We start from the raw sequence: 22,539 nt of genomic DNA, 5'->3' as shown, positions 1-22,539 counted from the left end.
ACACAGACCGTTTCTCCGCTTTGCGTTCGAGGGACGGGCATATCAGTACAAGGTCTTACCCTTCGGGCTGGCCCTGTCGCCCCGCGTCTTCACGAAAGTCGCAGAGGCGGCCATTGCTCCCATGTGCGAGCGTGGTGTTCGCATCCTCAACTACCTCGACGACTGGCTTATTCTGGCCCAGTCGAGAGAGCAGTTGTGCGAACACAGGGACATGGTGCTCAGTCACCTCAGCCACCTAGGGCTTCGGGTCAACTGGGAAAAGAGCAAACTCACCCCCGGGCAGAGGATCTCTTTTCTCGGTATGGAGTTGGACTCGATCAGCATGACAGCGCGCCTCACCGAGGCCCGTGTCCAGTCAGTGTTGAACTGCGTGAGCACGCTCAGACGCAGAACAGCGGCACCACTGAAACTGTTTCAGAGGCTCCTGGGGCATATGGCATCTGCAGCCGCGGTTACGCCGCTCGGATTGCTTCATATGAGGCCGCTCCAACACTGGCTCCACGATCGAGTCCCGAGATGGGCGTGGCAGAGCGGCTCGTGCCGGGTCCAAGTGACCCCGCACTGTCGCCAAACTCTCAGCTTGTGGTCGGACCCTTCGTTCCTGCGGGCAGGTGTTCCCCTGGAACAAGTGTCCAGGCACTCTGTGGTCTCCACGGATGCCTCTACCACCGGCTGGGGGGCCACGTACAACGGGCATGCAGCTTCAGGCCTGTGGACGGGGCCTCAACTGCATTGGCACATCAACTGCCTCGAGTTGTTAGCAGTACGTCTTGCACTGAGCCGTTTCAAAACGCTGCTTCTAGGCAAGCACGTACTGGTCCGTACGGACAGCACTGCGACCGTTGCGTACATCAACCGCCAAGGTGGTCTACGTTCCCGCCGCATGTCACAACTCGCCCGCCATCTCCTCCTCTGGAGTCAGAAGCATCTGAGGTCGCTTCGTGCCGTTTACATTCCGGGCCTGCTCAACCGTGCAGCCGACGAGCTCTCACGGCAGCAGGTGCTACTGGGAGAATGGCGACTCCATCCCCAGGTGGTCCAGCTGATTTTCGGGCGCTTCGGGACCGCACAGGTAGATCTGTTTGCCGCCCCGGACACGTCTCATTGCCAGTTGTTCTATTCTCTGACCAAGGGGACCCTCGGCACGGATGCTCTGGCACACAGCTGGCCCCGGGACCTACGCAAGTATGCGTTTCCCCCAGTGAGCCTTCTTGCACAGACCTTGTGCAAAGTCAGGGAGGACGAGGAGCAGGTCTTGTTAGTTGCGCCGTATTGGCCCAACCGGACCTGGTTCCCGGAACTAGTGCTCCTCGCGACAGCCCCTCCCTGGCCCATTCCTCTGAGAGAAGACCTGCTCTCTCAGAGATGGGGCACCTTATGGCACCCGCGTCCAGACCTCTGGAAACTCCATGTCTGGTCCCTGGACGGGCCGCGGAGGTTCTAGGTGACCTACCCCCTGCGGTAGTTGACACCATCACTTCCGCTAGAGCCCCCTCTATGAGCGCCTCTATGCGTTGAAGTGGAACCTGTTCGTTGACTGGTGCTCCTCTCACGAGGAGAACCCCCGATCTTGTTCGATCAGAGCCGTGCTTTCCTTCCTGCAAGAAGGGTTGGAGCGAAGGCTGTCTCCCTCCACCCTTAAAGTGTATGTTGCCGCTATTGCTGCACATCACGATGCTGTTGATGGTAAGTCTTTAGGAAAGCATGACCTGATCGTCAGGTTCCTGAGGGGAGCGAGGAGACTGAATCCTCCTCGCCCACTCTCTATACCCTCTTGGGACTTGTCTCTGGTCCTTTCGGCACTTCAGAGACCACCCTTTGAGCCTCTGCAATCAGCAGAATTAAAAATTCTGTCCTGTAAGACAGTACTCCTGGTTGCATTGGCCTCTATCAAGAGGGTAGGGGACCTGCATGCATTTTCGGTCAACGAATCGTGCCTAGAATTCGGCCCGGATAACTCTCACGTCATCCTGAGACCCCGGCCCGGATACGTGCCCAAGGTTCCTACCACTCCCTTCCGGGACCAGGTAGTGAACCTGCAAGCGCTGCCTTCGGAGGAGGCAGACCCAGCCCTGGCTTTTCTCTGTCCCGTTCGCGCTCTGCGTCTGTACGTGGACAGAACGCAAAGCCTCAGGACCTCAGATCAGCTCTTCGTCTGTTACGGAGGCCAGCAGAAAGGGAAGGCTGTCTCCAAGCAGAGGATGGCCCACTGGATAGTGGATGCCATCGCCTTGGCTTACGAAGCCCAAGGCGTTCCCTGCCCGCCTGGGTTGAAAGCCCACTCCACTAGGAGTGTCGCTTCTTCCTGGGCGCTGGCTCACGGCGCCTCGCTGACAGACATCTGTAGAGCTGCGGGCTGGGCGACACCTAACACGTTCGCTAGGTTTTATAGCTTACGTGTTGAGCCGGTTTCTTCCTGTGTGCTCGCTTCTACTAGCCGGTAACACCGAAGTTCCCGCTCTAGTGTCGGCTTGCTGCGCCACTCCCTTCCTAGGAACGGATACGTGCGCTTTTTACTCCAGTCGAGTTCCCCATTGGCGAACCCTGTGAGTTCCTCCGCACCCCTTCGGCAGTCGGACGTTGCGGAGCGTCCGACGCCAGGCCTAGTGCTCGTATGCTTGTGTAACTTGTGCTAGGCTGGGTTCCATATGTGGTGATCCCTGCGGCGATCCCATATGTGTATTCTTCCACGACCAGTTCCCTGCGGTGAGCCCGTGTCTTCCCTTGGCAGAGTCTGCTCTGCCGTCACTGTCCGGTGTGTCTCCCCCTTCGGGTGGAGCCACCCCAGTGACATTCCATATGTCGCACTGCCCCTTCGGCCAGTCCATATGTGTATTCTCCACATGTTACCTCCCTTCGGGCAGGATGTGGCTCCGCAGCGTTCTTTCCCCTGGAGAGGTACGCTTTCCCAGTGTTATCCAAGAGTTCCGCTGTGTGGGGTATAATGGAATAGCAGTTGAACTCCCTCTACGCAGATCTTCCGCCCCAGCAGTTGGGGGTCTGAGAGTCTTGCGTAGGGCGCTGGATGTGGCAGCAACCGTGGCGTTTTCCATGGGATCCCAATTACGTCGTCACGTCGACGTTACGTCGAACGTGAGCGACTGAAAGGGAACGTCTCGGTTACTGATGTAACCCTCGTTCCCTGAAGGAGGGAACGGGAGACGTAACGTCCCGTCGCCACCGTTGCTGACCATCGCTGCATGGCCGTCACAAATCTCGGCTCCTCAGCGAAAAACAATGTGTGCGTGCGCCCGCTTCCTGTTTATACCCGCGCGGCGGGGCGGGGCGCGTGACGCGATTCACGCACGCCAACGTTCATTGGCTCGTTCTGTAGACACTCGAAGTTGATAGGGCTCCCTGAAGTGATCCCAATTACGTCGTCACGTCGACGTTACGTCTCCCGTTCCCTCCTTCAGGGAACGAGGGTTACATCAGTAACCGAGACGATAATCCCTGTTTATTCAAACCGTTTCATGTATAATGTGTAAGTAAACCGAAGTCTAATGCCGGTTTACTCACAGCTCGATTAATTAAAAACGGAAGTTTTAATGCCTGTTTTATTTAAACCGTTTAATATATAATGTGTAATTAAATAGATGTGTAATTCCTGTTAGTCACATGTTATAAAACTCGTGTAATTTTCCGCATGCAACAGAGCGCGAAATACTCGTGATTTCCACAGATAAAAAAAAATCTGCTGTCTAAATTGCTGAATCACGTCACCGACACTAGAGGGCAGCCTCTAGGTGTGTGGCAGTTCTCAAATCACGCGCGCCCCACCGACGTCATCCTGCGTGAGTGTCGCCTCCCACTGACGTCAGCCTGCGCGAGCGCAACTACGCCATCTCGTGGCGTTATAAGATAATACCTGCTTTCAATTTCTTTTTCTCTCTGCATTCATTTTCTCTCTCAAATACTTAACTGCATTCAAGCTTAGCTTATGCTGATATTATTTGGAGTTAGACAATTCCTTTTTCTGTTTTTGACTGTCACACTTTAAGTTAAGTTCGGAAAAAAAGAAAACTTTTCAAATTAAAAACTTAGATTTGATTCACTCAGTTCATTGATAGGTCCACCTAGGAAGAAGCACGCAACCGTGTGGCCATCTTGGGTCGACTTATCAATATCTGTTTAACCCCCAGTCTGCAATTGAAGTGTCTCATTGCTACCCTTTTCGTTTGATTATTTTTATAATCAATACTAATAACTTCAGTGTTATTGTAGGGATTATAGGAAGTCATTCTGAATTTCAGTTTAATTAATTTTAGTATTGATACATCACTGTCATCATTCTAATTTTCTTTCCTTCCTTATTTTTATTATTTTGAACCTCCCCTTGCATGCTTAGTTGAATTCCAATTCAAACTAGTTTGAATTTTAATTCAAAATTGTGTCTAATCAGCCAGGGAAGACCACTGAGAAGACATATGGCCCTCACCCTAGTGGCACAAACCCACTGCCGGGGCCTATCCCTCTGCCTGCGTCTCAAGCCTGTGTTGTTATTCACATTTTCTTTCATTGATAATTTTCTCTTTTTTTCTCTTCCCTCTTTTCTCCAAAGGGGGGGGGGGGGGGGGGTAGGTTATTCTGATAAATCACCATCAGTTATCATAATTTCCCTTTTGTTGTATCACTATTTTAGTAAAGCCTTTGCCTCGGACTCCTGCATACATATGTACTCAATTTGATGAAACCAGAAAGCCTTAATTTACATTGAGTCTAACATCTTAATCCCTTATTGTGTATCTATTGGCAGGACTCAGTCAGTGTTTATAGGCTTAGGTCTCTTTATTTTTGTTTTATAACACTCCCCGTGTTATTGCTTGTGACATTTCATTGCAGACCAATTCACTTCCTTGTGTTGTGTTTCCCTTTGATCTTCCCTACCTTCAACTTTGTTTTTATTTTAATTTTTCTCCATTTCTGTTGTGATTTGTTTCTCTCATTTCACTGACAGACAGAACCTAAGAGAGACCCCAGGAAAGTGAATAGAGTAACGATCAAAGCCGGCGTCATTAGACGACCCCCAGGCTACCGCCTGTCAAAATCTCTATTGTGGGTTTATCCATACCCACGAAATTGGCTCCGCTAACTGTCGGCATCAGTTAGCCCCGAAATTCTCATAAACGGCCTAGCCCGTACGAGTATAGCTCATTTGACCCTAAAACAAACTTGCATTTTGTCTCTTTTTGTGTGTGCTGTGCTTCTCTCACCACAGTAAGCAAAGATGTCGAGCTCATCCAGTCACCCAGTCCGCTGGCACACTCTCGAAACATGGCTGCGAGAAATGACAGCAATGGTTCTGCCCCAGGACGCCGCTGACCCACAGTACCTGGACCAGTTTGAGACCTACGATCCTTCGGAGAACTCGCACTCAACCTCGTCATCAAGGCCCGGGCCAGCGAAAGGACCAACGCCGACCTGCAGCAAAAGACAGCCGCACTACAGCTCCAGGCCACAGAGGCCCTGGAGGACCTGGCACACACACAAAGCCGTCTAGACCAGCTACTCTTCCTGACCGAGGAAGAGGACGAGACGGACACGACGCTGCAACAGGAAGTTGAAAGACTTCAAAATGCCCTAGATGATCTTCATCGACACACAGACCAAAGAGAACAGTTGGAGAGAAAAACCAGAAAAGAACTCAACGAAAGGCTCCAACAGGCTGAAGCTCTCCTTGAGAGAGCAGAGACTAAAATCCATCAGCTCACTCAGCAGAGACACGAGCTCCAAGATGAACTTGACACTGTTCATGCAGAACTAAAACATGCTTACAGATTGCAGAGTGTCTGGAACGGAGAAACACGCATCACAGAGTTTCTCCCGGTCAGCCAAACACCAAAAGCTGAAGGGGGCGGAGCTGTAAAGGGTCAGACTCCTCTCCAGACGGATTGGGCCCCCAGCAACAGCTCTCCTCCCAAAAGCCTTGACAAGCTAGCCCGCAACATTCCTACGTTCAACCCAGCTCCTGCAGGAAACCATGACATTTTTGCTTACTTACAAGACATTGATTTTCACTTGCAAACTGTCGCCAACGTGACCGCTTGGGATGCATTGTATCTGCTACGAATAACTGCAAATAGAGATGTGCGTAAGTTCCTTGATCGCCAACCAAACCCTGTCAAGGCAGATTACAAGCAACTGCGACAAGCTTTGATCCATGAATTCTCTGACCCAGAATCTGACCAAGGGTTTATCAATGCCCTCGACGTGAAACAGGCCCGACTTGAACACCCAAACTCCTATTATGGCCGACTCCGACAAACCTTTTTCGGAGCAACCGACACCCCAGATATGGAAGAAGATGTGAACTTTAGAACTTTGTTTCTGCGGAATCTACATAGCAGCGTGAGGGGACATCTTGACGTGCTTGTCTGCCCACGAACAATGTCCACTCGAAAACTCAGAGACTTAGTCCACAAGGCTTACACCAAGCAAAGGGCTATAGATGAAAAGACTGTAAAAACACACACAATCTACTCCTTCTCTGAACACTGCTCAGAGCCAGACAGCAGGTGGCAGCACGACTGTGACGGTGCTCATCCAACGCGTCGGACCGAGAGCTCAGAAAGATTCGGGAACCAGCATCATCCGCCGTCCAGAACTCCAAGCCCAGACCGTCGAACCTGGAACCACTCTCCCCAGAACACTGGTGAGCCAGAGTCTTCTTACACAACAGATGAAGACAGTGCAGCCACGTCTGACACAGACACAGAAAACGAACACTGACACCTATTTTTTTACAGTCTATGGTCCTCCCCCAGAAAAATGTTACTGGAGTAAATACCATTTCATTCTGGTGCCTTTTAATTAAACAAGTAAACTAAACTCCACTAAACGTCAGGCGGTTGCCTCCACGTCGTGCATTAAAAGCACAGCTGTCCGTGGATTATCCCCCTAATACGGTCATCTTCCAGCAATGACAACTTAAAGCTGTTATTGATGTTTGCAACGCAATATTTGACTGGAAAGGTACAACGGGCGGTTACTTTCGTCAGTTGCGGCTCGTTTAGAAATATAATGTAGCGATTCAGCGGAAATGGAGTTTAATTTATTAATTTTAATTAAAAAAAATAGTTATTTTAATTCCTCAAGTGGAATGGATTTGACTGACGGCGCTCTGAAAAGCGAACAGACAAATGCGCTGAATTAGAGACGGTAAAAGTGAGTGGGTCCAATATCATTGATCTTAAAAAGTGGGTGGGTCCTGTCCCACCCATATAGGCTACAATGGTTCCGACGCCCATGTCTTGATGGACAAAACGTGCAAGTATAATAAACGTTTGTTGATCAGAGCTTGTTTTTAGCGATAATCCAAAAGCCTATGGGAAAATCCTATGAGGTTTTTCTCGAGGGGACCAGTGTGATGCTAACAATGATTGGCCTACAAAGTCACGTGGTTTTGTGCAAAAACCTTTTTTGGTTTTGTGTTTCTTTTTTGACAAGCTTCAAAGCCTCGGTTCTAAACGTCACATCACTAGCCGCCACCATGTATGCTGATCCAAGTGATAGTCAACAGTTTATGAGCAATGTAGCTTAAATGTCCACTGGTGGCAATTAAATCTGAGATACAACAATCTAGTTGTGGGTGTGTATTTGTGGGTGTGTGTGTGTGTAATCCACTTTGCAGACACATCAAGGTAAATAAAGAGATTTTTGAAAAACCCAAGCATGTGTTCATGTAGGAGGGGAACACGGGGAACAGAGGGCAGCTCTGTGACTGGGCCCCTGGAGTGCAATCGACTTTTGGAACTGACTCAAATTGCAAAAAGCTTTGTCAACTCAGGTTAAGTTTTTGATTAGCTCTGAAGCGATTGCCCATGAAAATGTAACACGAGAGAGCTGGTTCAATTCAATTAAGAGATCATTTTGAAAAAAAAAATATGAAATTAAGTGCATTCATATGGCAGGAATAGAGAAGAAAAATAGAAATTTCAGAAGGCAGCTGAAAGAAAATATCTGACTATATCAATGCAAGTGAATCAAACAAATAGGCCTTATAATAACCTGGTTGAAACATTCAACTCCGCCTGTTGTACTGCTCTAAACACTAAACACAGTTCCATTTCAGTCGCGAACGTCAGACGTAAAAAAAAAAAAAAAAAAAACGTCAGACGCAGTCGACGTCGACTGAATGGGGATCAGGGACGTCAGGCCTATTTTAGGGGGGCTGATCAAGCTACCCCAAAATGTTCCTAAGCCCCCCTAAATGATAATAAGAACAACAATAACAATTCGATTTATCAATAACCGTATCCTCATTCATATTTAGACGCAACAAATGATATATATCCAGCTACAAAAATAGCCGAAAAGTCGGAAGTTGGACAGAAGTACAAATTTGAGTCGTAACGCTGCCAACTCTCACGCATTCACCGTGAGACACGCAATTGACACTTTGCACACGCTCTCACGCCACACATCAATTTTCTCACGCACAGAAAAATCGCGAAGCAAAGAGGACACGGAGACAGACAGACTAGACAGAGCAGGTTACTTTATGATATAAAAGAATCTCAGCTCTCAGATTCTGTCAATTTTATTACGAAATTCAAACAATAAATACCGTTTTGGCGTTTGTAAATGTTACGTGACAAATCCCTAGCGCACGTGAACTGATCATCTCTAGCTCATTTACCTCAGGAAAGCCATTTAATAAACATAATATAGGCTATAGCACGTAGTTGGCAAGAAAAAAAAGCTATAGAGACTAGCCTATTTTGCTAAATATGTGTTACATATTTATTATATTTTTACTTATATCATTAAATAAAGTTGTTGTTATTATAATAAAAAAACTTATTACATTTAATTTGAGTTATTTTTAACCTTAAATAATACTACCAGCTGATAGGGCTGTCTGTATGTTTACAGCATTAGGTGAGTTGTTTTTTTCTAAAGAAAAATTTATGCCTATCTTGAGTACTTTTTGTGACAGCAACTAGGGGTGTAACGGTACGTGTATTCGTACGCGTTTCGGTACAGGGCTTTCGGTTCGGTGCACGTGTGTACCGAATGACTGAATGCAATAGTTTGTGTGCGGAACATAGGTACATTTTCGTGTTTCCACACGAACATATTAAGTGGCGGAAGTCTCCGCGTTCAGCGCATATCCCGCCCTGCTGCTGCCTGATTCTAATGTTTTTTCCTATTAGACATTCTCTGGTTCTCTTACGAGAGTCCTCTCGTACTGCGTTTTTATCAAAACGCTACGGGAAAAGTCTCTTTTCACGAAATACTGAAGCAAAAAATTATCCTTAATTTTTATACATGTAAAGCGCGTTGCAGCAGTAGTCAGCTGTGGCGAGACGGCTTGCTCGCTCATTGGCTGCTCTGCGGCAACTGCATAAGCCTATCGAGCGAGGCCTGAGGTGACGTCAGGCCAATGAGGGCGCTTCGCGCCCTCCTTGCCATTTCCCGCCGAGACGGGTGTGGCTAACCTCTATAAAAGGAGCTCGAAAAGGCTGATTCACTTGATTTTCATCTCTTCAGCGAAGCGCACGCATCGCTGGATCACGAGGAAGCAAGCGTCGTCTGAGGCAAGCACTTCAGCGGGACGAGCCACTTGAATCCGCTGGCCAACGCCGCCTTCTACAGCCGTACCTGCTGCGCTTTCCGACGCATATCCTTTCATTACCTTTTACTGTTCTTGTGTGTGTGTGTGTGTGTTCGCCTTGCGACACTCACCCCCTAAAAGAGCTGAGTCTTTTTAAAGATGCCTTCATGCGGCTCGTGCCGAGCCCCACTCACCGAGGGAGACCGCCATGTCGTCTGCGTCTCCTGTCTGGGTGAGGACCATGCAGCGCTCGCGCTCGCTGACGGCGGCTGCCCTCACTGCGAGCTTTTGCCGATGGTGACTCTGCGGACTCGCCTGGCATTCTTTTCAGAGCCTGCATTCCCCGCCGCGCTGCCGCGCCGTAAGAAGCGCCGCTCGCAGCGGGTCCCGAAACCCGCTCCAGCCCGACTAAGCTCGCCGGTTCGCCCGCCTGCTTCACCGGCTTCTCCCGAATCACTTCCTGATGCTCAGCGCCCGCAGTCTGCCGCCGCTTCATCAGAGGAAGTCGGTTCCAAGGCCGCGTCGGGGGAAAAGGATTCCTGCTCTCTGCTAGCTTCAGGCAGCGAGGACTGGGCGAGCTCCGAGGATCTCGCGCCTGCTGCCCGCAAGCCCACTACGAGAGCCAACATCGAGAGAGAGCTCATGCGAGTACTCGCGCTGGCCGCGGCGAGTCTCGGCCTCGAGTGGTCTGCACCGGAGCTCCCCTCTCGCACCCGGCTGGATGGTAGCTTCCTCCCTGGTGAGCGCACTTCTCCGGATTCAAAGCCCGCTCCTTTTCTTCCTGAGCTGCATGAAGAAGTTGCGAAGGCCTGGAATGCGCCCTTCTCTGCGCGAACGCGCTCGTCTGTGTCACCAGCATTTTCCTCCTTGGATAATGCGAAAGACCGAGGCTACCTTTCACTTCCGCCGGTGGAACAGGCGATAGCAACCCACCTTTGCCCGCCCTCTGCTGGACGGCGGACTAAACCGGTGTTGCCTTCAAAAGCCTGCCGCATGACGTCCACGCTGCTCGCGCGAATTTTCTCCGCCGCTGGGCAGGCCGCGTCAGCGCTACACACCATGGCTACACTGCAGATATTTCAGGGTGATCTCCTCCGTAAGTTGGACGAGATGGGACCTGAGGCTATCTGCATCGCGGATTTGAGGAGCGCTTCAGATCTAACACTCCACGCTACCAAGTCTGCTGCACAAGCCATGGGAAAGTGTATGGCTTCCGCCACTGTTGCTGAGAGGCATCTATGGCTGACGCTCACGGAGATGGCTGATTCCGAGCGCAACGCGTTTCTCGACGCCCCGCTGTCTTCCGCTGGCCTTTTCGGTTCTTCTCTCTCCGAGTTCGTGGAGAGATTAACTGAAGCCCAGAAAGCGTCTCAAGCCTTCAAGCACTTCCTCCCGAAGTGCTCCGGTTCTGCAGCGAGTCGTGGAAAACAGACTCCGCGGAGCTCTCAGCCTCAGCCCCCGCCTTCGGCCGCATCCTCACAGCAGCGGCAGCAGCGCAGCTCCAGGCCCCGCTCTCGCTCTACCAGCCAACGCCCCGCTCCGCGCGGGCCGCGATCGAGGATTGTGGTGAAGCCGGAAGCCCCGAAGAAGTCCTAGCACGCCTAGGAAAGCGCAGGTGTGTGAGTCCCGCTGCGGCCGGTCTCTCACCCAAGCGCGCCACTGTTTCAGTCCCAAGACTTGCGACTGTTCCAGCGTTTTCTGCAAGATGCAAGCCCGCTCAGCCGCCCGCTTGCCTGCACACAAAAGCCGTTTTTACGGCTACCCAGATATATCCCGAAAAGAGTGTATTTTCTGGTGTCCCGGCCATGGCCGATGGTGCTATAAGTGTAGTGTCGATGCCCACTCCTCAGTGCCCATCTCTACACACAAGCACAGCCCTACACTTAGGGCTCGCGCACATAAAATCGACTCAGGTCGATTGCGCTTCCAACATAGTGAAAGTGCCCGCACAAACACTATGTCTCACAGACCACAGGCTCTCTGTAAAAACGAGACCTGTGCGCGCTCGCTCTGCTCAGTCAGACAGCGCGCCCAAAGCAGTGAATGTGCCCGCTTCCCGCCCACATCTACTCGCAAACATGAGTCCCACGGGACCCGCTCAGCCCTCCCTCACTCAGTCAAGCGCTGTAGTAAGGTCGAGGACGAGCGCTCTGCCCGCTGTAATAAGCGCGCCCCCCGCCTCGAATGCCACAGGCATAATGCCTACGTTAGTGCGCCCCGAAGCGCCTCTGTCACACGGCGAACAGAGCACGCTTCGCATCCAGCCCTTAGCCAGCCATGCAGAAGCATGGGCAGTGCTTCCAGGGGTTTCGAACTGGGTGCTAGGCATTATAAAGAGAGGCTTCTCGCTACAGTTTTGTCGACGCCCTCCCCGCTTCACAGCGCGCGTCCAAACTACGGTGGTTTCAGAAGTAGCACACCTACTTCGCGCCGAAATATCAAAACTGATAAGCAAAGGGGCGATAGAGCGTGTTCCCCGAGCTCAAAGCGAAGGGGGACTATACAGCAGATACTTTCTAGTCCCCAAAAAGGACGGCGGTATCAGACCCATTCTGGATCTAAGACGGCTAAACAGAGTATTAGTGAAACGCAGTTTCAAAATGCTCAAGACCAGCAAAATTCTCGCGCATGTTCGCCGAGAAGACTGGTTCATGTCGATAGATCTGAAGGACGCGTATTTTCAAATACAGATAGCGTCACATCACAGGCGATACTTGAGATTCGCCTTCGAGGGTCAGACATACCAGTATACAGTCCTGCCCTTCGGCTTGTCCCTGGCACCTCGTACATTTACGAAATGCATGGACGCAGCGCTCGCTCCCCTCAGACTCAGAGGCATGCGAGTGCTGAACTATTTGGACGACTGGTTGATCCTAGCTCAATCACGATCTCAGCTCTTGGAGCACAGAACCATTTTACTCGATCACCTCGAGAATCTTGGTATCACGGTCAATTGGGCGAAGAGTTCACTGAACCCCAGTCAAACGATTTCGTTTCTGGGTATTGTTCTTGACTCGCAGTCTATGACGGCGCGGCTGTCGCCACAGCGCGTGCTGCACATTCAGCGCGCGGCGAAGTTTTTCCGCCGCGGCGCTTTCACCCCGCTCAGGAAGTTTCAAAGGATGCTGGGTCTCATGGCCTCAGCATCATCAGTTCTCCAGCTGGGCTTGCTCCGCATGCGCCCGCTGCAGTTCTGGTTGAAAGCGCGAGTACCGCGCGGAGCGTGGGTGTCCGGCCGGTTACGCCTCAAGGTCAATCAAAGCTGTGTGACAGCACTGATACCTTGGTTGGCGGAAGGCTGGTACCAATCAGGTGTAAGCCTGGGGACTTCCTCGAGAGTGAGGATGGTGTCGACAGACGCATCCACCTCGGGATGGGGAGCGCTGCTCGAGGGCAGACCGTTCTTCGGCCTGTGGTCGGAACGAGAAAAGCAACAACACATCAACTGCCTGGAAATGCTGGCAGTGCACAACGCGCTGACGCGTTTTTGTCCCCATATCAAGGACCAACACGTCGTAGTCCGTTCGGACAACACGGCCGTGGTGTCCTATATAAATCGCCAGGGCGGTCTGAAATCCACATCCCTGTACAGGCTGGCGAAACGCCTCCTAATATGGGCTCAGCACAATTTGCGCTCGCTGAGGGCAGTGCATGTGCCTGGGCTCCAGAATGTGGGCCCAGACAGACTGTCCAGGAACAACATTCCCCTGGGCGAATGGTCTCTACACCCACAAACAGTCCGGCTGCTGTGGGAGAGATTCGGCAGAGCGGAGGTGGACCTATTCGCGTCCCGCGAAAACGCTCATTGCCCCGTGTTCTTTTCCAAGAACGACAGCGCGCTGTCCCAGATGTGGCCGCGCTGCCCGCTATACGCTTTCCCCCCCGTCTCCCTCCTGCCACAGGTGTTAGAGCGGGTCAGGGAAACAGAATGCCCAGTGCTGCTTGTAGCACCGTTCTGGAGGAACCAAGCATGGTTTCCAGTCCTGATGCAGCTAGCAGTTCCTTGCAGGCTAAGCTACTATCGGTGTAGTCGATTCAGCTGTCTAACTAGAACACTGAAATCGCATGCGCAACGCGCTACCGACTGTCTTATGGGCAGAATTGTGTAAGACCCACATTTCCCACTTTCAGTTCAGGTTCCCCACCCTGCCTATGTGATGTCATATTCGCGTCTACTGGCGCGACCATATAAGGATGGAGGGAATCCCCTCTTGTCTCTAGACTCTCTCTGTGAGGTCATGTTTACGTCTGCGGACGTTACAGTTTAGGGAATTAAGGTCCCCCATCCCTTATTCCCGGATTCTTTGTGAGTCTATCTGGTGATTATGCACTGTACATCTGGCTTAGCTTCCAGTGATCGGTGTTTTTTTATCCCAGCACGCACGGCGTTTTACAAGGGGTTCCCGTAGCGTTTTGATAAAAACGCAGTACGAGAGCACTCTCGTAAGAGAACGTACTCGGTTACTAACATAACCTCGGTTCTCTCTAGAAGAGGGAACGAGTACTGCGTTCTCTGCCGTGCGTACGGTTCACTCTGGTTCGCTTCGGCGATGAAAATCAAGTGAATCAGCCTTTTCGAGCTCCTTTTATAGAGGTTAGCCACACCCGTCTCGGTGGGAAATGGCTAGGAGGGCGCGAAGCGCCCTCATTGGCCTGACGTCACCTCAGGCCTCGCTCGATAGGCTTATGCAGTTGCCGCAGAGCAGCCAATGAGCGAGCAAGCCGTCTCGCCACGGCTGACTACTGCTGCAACGCGCTTTACATGTATGAAAATTAAGGATAATTTTTTGCTTCAGTATTTCATGAAAAGAGACTTTTCCTGTAGCGTTTTGATAAAAACGCAGTACTCGTTCCCTCTTCTAGAGAGAACCGAGGTTACGTTAGTAACCGAGTACGTTTTACCAGTGTTTTACCCGTCGTCACTGTAACCTAAACCAATGAAATAGACTGCAGGGCGAAAAAAAGCTTTTCCGCTTCGTGTGCGCTGCCGCACTCTCCGTTCCGTGGTGTGGGTGTGGGTGGGTGGGTGTGTGTGTGTGTGTGTGTGTGTGTGTCGACGACCCGCTGCGCTCTCTGCTCAATGTTCGAGTCCGTGTTTGCGCTGCGCGTTCTGCTCTGTCGTTAACGGCCCAAACACTTCAATCATGTACCGATCACGCACTGGAAAAGCAAAGTCCGCTCAAATAAGGTGAAATTTCTCAGTAGTAACTAGACTTCTGTTTGCTGAGCAGCTGGTATAGTCATGCTGGCAACAATGGTAAAATGACCTGCTCTGATCACATGCTCTGATAATAATAGCTTTGGACTATATTTTATTTTGATAATTATTAAAAAAGTGAAAAAAAAAATCTTAAATTGATTATGTTGATTGATTATTGAAAAATAATAATACATTAATATATTTGTTTAATATTATTTTAATATAGGGCTATTTTCTGTTCCTGCACTGTAATCATAGTTATTTATTTATATTTTTCATTATATTTTATTATGCGATATTGGTTTGATAGAGTATTTGATAGAGTATTTTATTTAGTGGAGAACTTTGCAGCAGTATATTATTTCTTATTCTTTTTTTATTTTATATCTATTTTATTAAAAAGTGTTTAAAAAAGTGTAAACAACTTGTAAAAAAAAATTATAGTAATAAACAACCTGCAGTTTAATGTTTGCATTTCTTTCCCTTAATGTACCGAAAATAAACCGAACCGTGACTTTAAAACCGAGGTACGTACCGAACCGTGATTTTTGTGTACCGTTACACCCCTAACAGCAACCCTATCATTTTTGATCAAAGATGTGGCTTAACTTCAGAATTTGAACTAAAATCAGTATTCTTATGATTGCGCTGAACATTTCTGACTAAGTTCAACAAACATTAAATTACTTATTCATAAACTTAAAAAAATAATTAATAAAAATGTAGGTGTGACGGGGTGAGACTAGGGTAACAGGGTTGAAGATGGTAACGGGGTTGAAGAGACAAATACAGCTAAACATAATATAGTTGTTTTTTACTCAAATTCACTGTAAGATTTTCTATAAACGCAAGATACAAATACCCTGGGGGCTAAGCCCCCCGTCTTCCAATCCTAGTGACGTCCCTGATGGGGATCACACTTAGGGAGCCTGTCTTCTTCGTACTACTATTTAATCAAGCCAATTCAACATTGGCGTGCGTGATTACACGCTCCACCCTGCAGCGCGGGTATAAACACGGAAGTGGACGCACACACCAGTTGCCTTTCGGCTCGGAGCCAGTCGGATGTCTCTGAAGAGTACCATTGTTTACACAACAAGCGAGTGTGTCTGTGTTCTTACGGGAAGACCTCACAGTGTTGTTGTTTCTACAGCGCGAGTGCAGCGGTGATCGTGAGCTTCTCAAGCTCTCAACTGCTGTATTAACATCATCAAATTTCTATTTGTTTGTGTGTTTGACGGTTGGTTAGAGGGCGAGAAGTGAGTGCTTTTTTAAGTTCGCTGACTCAGTGTTGCCGTGGTCATTCCCTGTGTGCTCCGGCACTGGTGACGGTCCCATTTCCTAAAAGAGCAACACGGGTGAGAGTGCGTCTTTCTCAAGATGCCATTCCATCCGTGGATTTCTGGGTGCGGTAGGGCTCTGTCCCCCTCTGACGGTCACGAGAGCTGTATCACGTGTTTGGGCTTACAGCACGCTGAGGCAGCTCTCATGGATGACTCATGTTGCCATTGTGGGAATATGATTATCTCGGTGTTGAAATTGAGTCTCTTGAGCTCATGGGTGAGCTCCGCACTAAAAACCGACCTCGCCCTCCAGGGCACGAAGGTTGCAGCTCGCGCGATTGGTACAGCGAGGTCCACCCTTATGGTCCAGGAGCGCCATCTCTGGCTCAACCTGGCTGCTATGAGAGAAGCAGACAAGGTTAGATTCCTGGACTCTCCCATTTCACAGGTTGGGTAATTTGGCAACACAGTGGAGAATATCGCCCAACAGCTCTCTGGCGCCCAGAGGCAGACGGAGGCCATCCGGCATCCAGGTGGTAAGCGACAGCGGAAACGTTGAACCTGGACGGGCCACCCAGGGATGGGGAAATTGCTCTTGGAGTGGCCACCGATCCACTCCCTCCAGCTGGTGGAGGGCTGGTTGGAGCTTTTTTGGTTATGTGTGTGTATGTTCCGCTGCTGGCTCCCGTAAAAGCGGGGCCAGCAGTACCCACATTCTCAGAAAAAGAGCAAACTTCCCTTTTCCTGGGTCCCAAAAGGGCCAGTCTGGCAGTGTGTGACCCTGCATAGCCTTGCACCCCTCAGCCCCCTCTTGGTCGCCAGCCGGCAGCTTGGTGTGGTTCGAGGACCCGGTCATCCGCCTTCTCACGCATCCCCTGCCGCCCAGTGGAGACAGGTAAGTGTTGCACTGCACACTCACATCCCTGTCCTCCACTTCGCTGCCCCACCTCGGGTACATCTGTGGTCTTCTGGGCATGGGCCTGGTTCGTAGAAGCAGAAAAAGCTTCCCAACCGGTCCGGACCAGACTGTGACCATCAGACTTGGCTATGTGATTCATTATCGCTCAGCCCACTCAAGTTCAGTGATAGTCATCACACTCAGGTGTTGAGCAGATATGCTCCTGAAGCTCAGTGATATTTATCACACCTTGTGTTGAGCAGTGCTCCTGTCTTGGGTGCGCATGTCGCTGTCCTACTGGCGAAGGACGAGATATAGCCGCTCCCTCCAGACGATATGAAGGCCAGTTTTTATAAACTCGTTCTTCATGGTACCTAGTATGTTGTGGGTCGTGACCATCTTGGACCTGTGTCACTTGAAATGGGCCCTTTCATGAAAGCCTCCGTCCAAGTGGCTAACACAGAGAGGCATTTTTCATAATGCCCCGCCCCCAAGCTTGGTCTGCAGCGTTTGACCTGAACGACATGTACTTCAGATCTCTAACCTTCCGCACCACAGGCCATCCTACGTGTTGTGTTTGAGGGTTCGAAGTATCAGTACAGAGTCCTACCCTTTGAGGTTCAGAAAAAACAGGATATTAGATCACATCTTTCTCTCTTTACATAGATCCCTCTAAATTGGTCCTTACATCCAGTAGCTTTACAAACTGTCAACCAGTGTCTTCATCTCAATTACTTAAAATAATTTCTCAGATAAAATTCACATTCTGTCAATCAGATGTATTGCCTGGTCGTCTGTTTAGAGAGGTTTAGAGAGGACACAATCTGCCCCATCCTCTTAGCTATAATAAATAGCTCTTTAATAAATGTTTTTTTTCCCAGAAAGTTTTAAACATGCTATTGTACAGCCCCTATTGAAAGGACCTCACCTTGACCACACCATGCATAACAACTACCAACCTATCTCTAAACTTCCATTCATTTAAAAGATTTTGGAAAAAGCTGCAGTTACAGTTTACAGTTTACCTCATACCTGCTTACTTTTAATATTCTAGACCCATTTCAATCTGGTTTTAGAGTGCTCCATAGCACTGAGTCAACACTGCTGAAGGTTACAAATGACATTCTGTTGTCCTTTGATTCTGGGTCTTCTGTTATCCTGATACTTTTAGATTTGAGTGCTGACTTTGACACTATTGATCATAAGTGACTCGAGTGTGTTGTTGGAGTCAAGGGCCTTGCTTTACAGTGGTTCGCCTCATATTTAAAGGGAAGGACCTTCTCTGTAAATATCGGGTCATTCACTTCACCCTCTGTGCCGATCCATTGTGGTGTTCCACAGGGATCCATTCTTGGGCCTCTTTTGTTTTCCCTCTACATGTTACCTTTTGGCGCAATATTCAAGAAATATAACATACATTTTTACTGTTACGCTGACAACCTCTAACTATATCTTCCAGTCAAACCAGGAAATGACTTTTCATTTTCATAATCTCTTCACATGCCTTGATGAAGTCAAGACCTGGATGACAAATAACTCACTGCAACTGAATGAAGATAAAACCTGCTGCTGAGTGAGTTCACGTAGTGTAACAGCGCAGCACTTCTGTGTTGTACGTCACACGCATCACACACATGACCAGCGTCGACCAATAGTGAGCCTACGTGCTGACGTAAAACACAGAAGCACTGCGCTGTTACACTACGTGAACTCACCAGAGGCCCCCATAGAAGAAAATGAATAGTTGAATAAAGTCATTTTTTTTGTTTGTTTTTGCGCACAAAAAGTATTCTCGTCACTTGATAAGCTTAAGATTGAGCCACTGTAGTCACTTGGACTATTTTAAAAGTCCAGCTCTCAGATTTAATCAAACATATCTTAATTTGTGTTCCGAAGATGACCGAAAGTCTTACAGGGTTGGAACAACATGAGGGTGAGTAATTACTGACAGAATTTAAAATTTTGGGTGAACTAACCCTTTAAGTAACAACCTACACAATCAGGCAAAAAATCTTGGAGTCTGTTTTGATCCTCTTCTCCAATTTGACAAGCATGTAAATGCAGTTGTAAAGAGTAGCTTTTTTCTACTCCGATCTATAGCAAAAGTGAAAAAAATATTTTTCAAGTAAAGACCTTGAAATTGTGATTCATGCACTAATTTCCTCTCGAATGGACTACTGTATCTCTCTTTACGTTGGCCTACCTCAAACTACACTGTCTCGGTTACAGATGGTTCAAAATTCAGCATGATGTTGTGTATGTATTTTAAATTAGTTGCTGTTCTATGTTATGTATGTATATACATTGATTGATTTTGATACTTGATTTTATCTCCTTTTTTCTACTGCTTTTCTCTTTATTTTATTTTTATTGATTTACTTGATTGCACTGTAAAGCACTTTGGATCAACTATGGTTGCGTTAAACTTGTGCTCTCTTCTAGTAATGCTCCCAACAGACCTGATTTTACTCAATGTTATGTTTAAAATGCTGGGCCCGTATTCATAAAGATTCTAAGAATCCTCTAAGAAAACTCTTAATTTAGCTTAAAAACTTTTACGTAGGAGTCTTAGCTTAAAAGCGATTCGGGACCGATCTGAGAGCAACTCTGAGTAAGGAAAAGACAAAAACTTTCATCTTAGTAAGGAGGCGGGGTTGACCCCGTTGCTATGTATGACACAATCTTTTGAAGACTGTGATTGGTTGGTTGTCCAAGAAGGAAAAAAAAAAGTGATTTCCTATTTGATCATTCTCTCACACACACACACACACACACACACACACACACACACACACACACACACACACACACACACACACACACACACACACTATATATGTGTATATAAATCCTTTTTTTTTATTTACCATGCTGTTAATTTCCTATAAGGTATTTGATTGGCTTAGAATGATAAAAAATGTTCCACGCTTTCCAATTACACTGATTGCTGGCATGTCTATTTAAGTGGTGGTTTGAATGTTGGTTTTAATGTATCAAACATGGAATTTTCCCAGTTGCCAAATATCGTAATGTAGTGATTACTTTCATTCCTGGCGCTATGGCATTTCTGCGCTGTGTCGGAGATGTTAGCGCGTCTCTAATAAGATCAGTCACAAACATGATCCCTGCACGATCTAATCTATAGCGTCTTATTAACTCACTGTTATCCATTGTCTGCAACACATTTCTTCTCCCTCTTCGTCTTTCTGCCATTTTCTCCGCTGCTAAAGAAACTCTTAAGCCTCTTAAAAGTCCTCGTCCGTGCAACAATTTTGACCTTAAGACCTCTTTTAAGGGTTAAGATGCTTTCTGAATTACATTTTTCTTTACTAGGATTTTTTCTTTAATTTTAAGAGTAAACGCCCACATTTCTAAGAATTTTCTTAGAATTTTGTCACTAGGAGCTACTCTTTGCATTAAGATTCTTTATGAATACGGGCCCTGGTGTTTGTTGGTCCAGTTTTTCCTGAGTTATTTGTACAGGTCACCATGTTTTTCACTGTCCTTTTTATGATATAACTTTGAGCACTGACAATGGAATACATTTCTTTTTGGGCCCATTTAACTTAATGAAATCCCTCCCCACATAATTTGTAAGAAAATACAGGTTCACTTGAAATCCCTCTCAGGATAAAAGCCTTTCTGTTTCAAGACTTGCTCGGTATGACAGTAAAAAGAAATTGTGTTGCATTGTGGACACCATGGCAACAACTAAACCCAACATGAACTCTGTACTTAATCAGACTGACACCAAAACATTGAATCATTGTATATATGCCCCTAAATGTCATCAGATTATAGATCACAACCATTAAATGACTCAATTCCTTGGAGCCTCTTCTTTAAATTACCAGCAGGAACTGATAGGGATGTAGGTTCTCAAAAGTCATGGGCTTTTTAAAGTAAAAAGAGCACCAGCATCAATGACTTGCTTTCAGCTACAATGCCCCCTATTGTGCAGAGTTGTGTTAGACTATCATTTGCTCCATAGATGGTGGAGCAGAAGATGTGGTGGTTCATTTACAAAATATGTTTCCAATGAGAAAGAAATTCCACTGCCTGTCAATAGAAAGACCTTCTGCTTTATTTGTATTATTATTATTATTATTATTAATAATATATATATATATTTTTTACCATTTTACACATTGTAGAGGAATATTAAAGTAAAAAAAAAAAAATACTAGATGCAATACTATTTAAACCATCAGAAACTTTTAGACTATCTACAAAAATGTTAAATTAAAATATGAGTTTTGTATAAAAATATCTAGCATATCATTTTTGACTGGTTGTGAAATACAGTAGGCCTATAACAACAACAATAATAATAATAAGCACAACATCCTTAATGGGATGTGAATAATGTCTATTATCAGTACAATGTATTAATTTAGTGATTACGGTTTACAAGCACTTAAGAATGTCTTACAAGCACCTGTCCTCCTGTTCTGTTCCTTACAGCTGTGCTCTCATTGGCTGGAATCTGCGTCTACATGGCGTACTCAGCGGCCGCCTTCAACGAGGCTGTGGGTATCTCTGGCCAAAAAACCCTGGAGGGCATAGAGATTTACTTTGGCTGGTCTCTGGTTCTGGCCTCTGTTTCTTTTGTTGGAGAACTCTGTACTGCCATGGCATTTCTACTTGCCTCAGCCAGAGTGAGACAGCTGACCAATCAGGAAGAAGATGAATAATGATCTGATGTGACATGATCTGAATTAGGATTGTTCTAAGGACAGGAGAGAACTGCACCACATAAAGGCATGAAAATGACATATAAACACTGAAAATTAAATCGATGTTTACATTTTCATATTTTTTAAAGGGAAAAGGGAAATTTTTAATAGTTCCATCTCATACATTTCAAGAAATAATATGATCAATGAGTTATGACAACATGTGTTTTTACATCTCTTTAACTCATCAATATAAGTTTTTTATAAGTTATACAAGATTCCACTCATTTTTGAGTGGATAAAAAAGCAGCAACCTTTTTTTATATACAGTAGTTCCTCTGGGAACTGCAGAGTTTTGTTTTATGTTTGTGACAGAAATGCCAATTCTGAATTAATAAAATTAAAACATAATAATTTCAAAAACAATAAAAAAATGTCAAAATGTTAAATATACAAGTAAACATGTTGAAGAATGTATTAACACTAAAAATATCCTCAAGTAAATAATTAAGGGGGTTCAGCAAACAAAGGGACTCCTTGATGTATCAGAAACACATTTGTCGACCATTGCAACCAAATTTTTAAAACTTGCATTTGCCTATTGTTTTTAAGTAAGTTATTAATGTTCATTTTGTCTATTTAGTACTCTGTCTCTCTGCATTTTTTCAAATCACAATAAAAGATCAGATTCATGTATTTTGAATATTTCCAGAGGTAAAAGTTCTTGCAGCACAGTCAACACGAACCATTTATATTTGTTTTATTTTTCCAGAGGGGTGGTGCCCTCTGATTGATTTATGCCAATTTAAAGCAACACACATGTTGATTTTCATGTAGAGTGTTTATTTAAAAAGCAGCCAGTAATTACAAATACATTCCTCATTAATTACTACCAATTTGCCTATACACGACAATCAGACCTTGTT

The 22,539-nt window shown here is 47.0% G+C and overlaps 1 protein-coding gene across 1 annotated transcript in view; it reads left to right on the top strand.

The window, feature by feature from the left end:
* Window positions 1-21,631, top strand: part of tmem114 (transmembrane protein 114) — a gene marked incomplete at both ends in the record, with an annotated part of 34,520 nt that extends 12,889 nt beyond the window's left edge. Inside the window, one exon of the mRNA XM_081390485.1 lies at window positions 21,402-21,631. Coding sequence (XP_081246611.1) covers window positions 21,402-21,631 — 230 coding nt within the window. The remainder of the gene's footprint in view (window positions 1-21,401) is intronic.
* Window positions 21,632-22,539: the final 908 nt, after the last annotated feature.

The sequence above is a fragment of the Scardinius erythrophthalmus genome (genome assembly GCF_964197995.2).
Source record: "Scardinius erythrophthalmus genome assembly, chromosome: 1".
Lineage (NCBI taxonomy): Eukaryota > Metazoa > Chordata > Actinopteri > Cypriniformes > Leuciscidae > Scardinius > Scardinius erythrophthalmus.
This window is presented reverse-complemented; position numbering and strand designations above follow the sequence as displayed.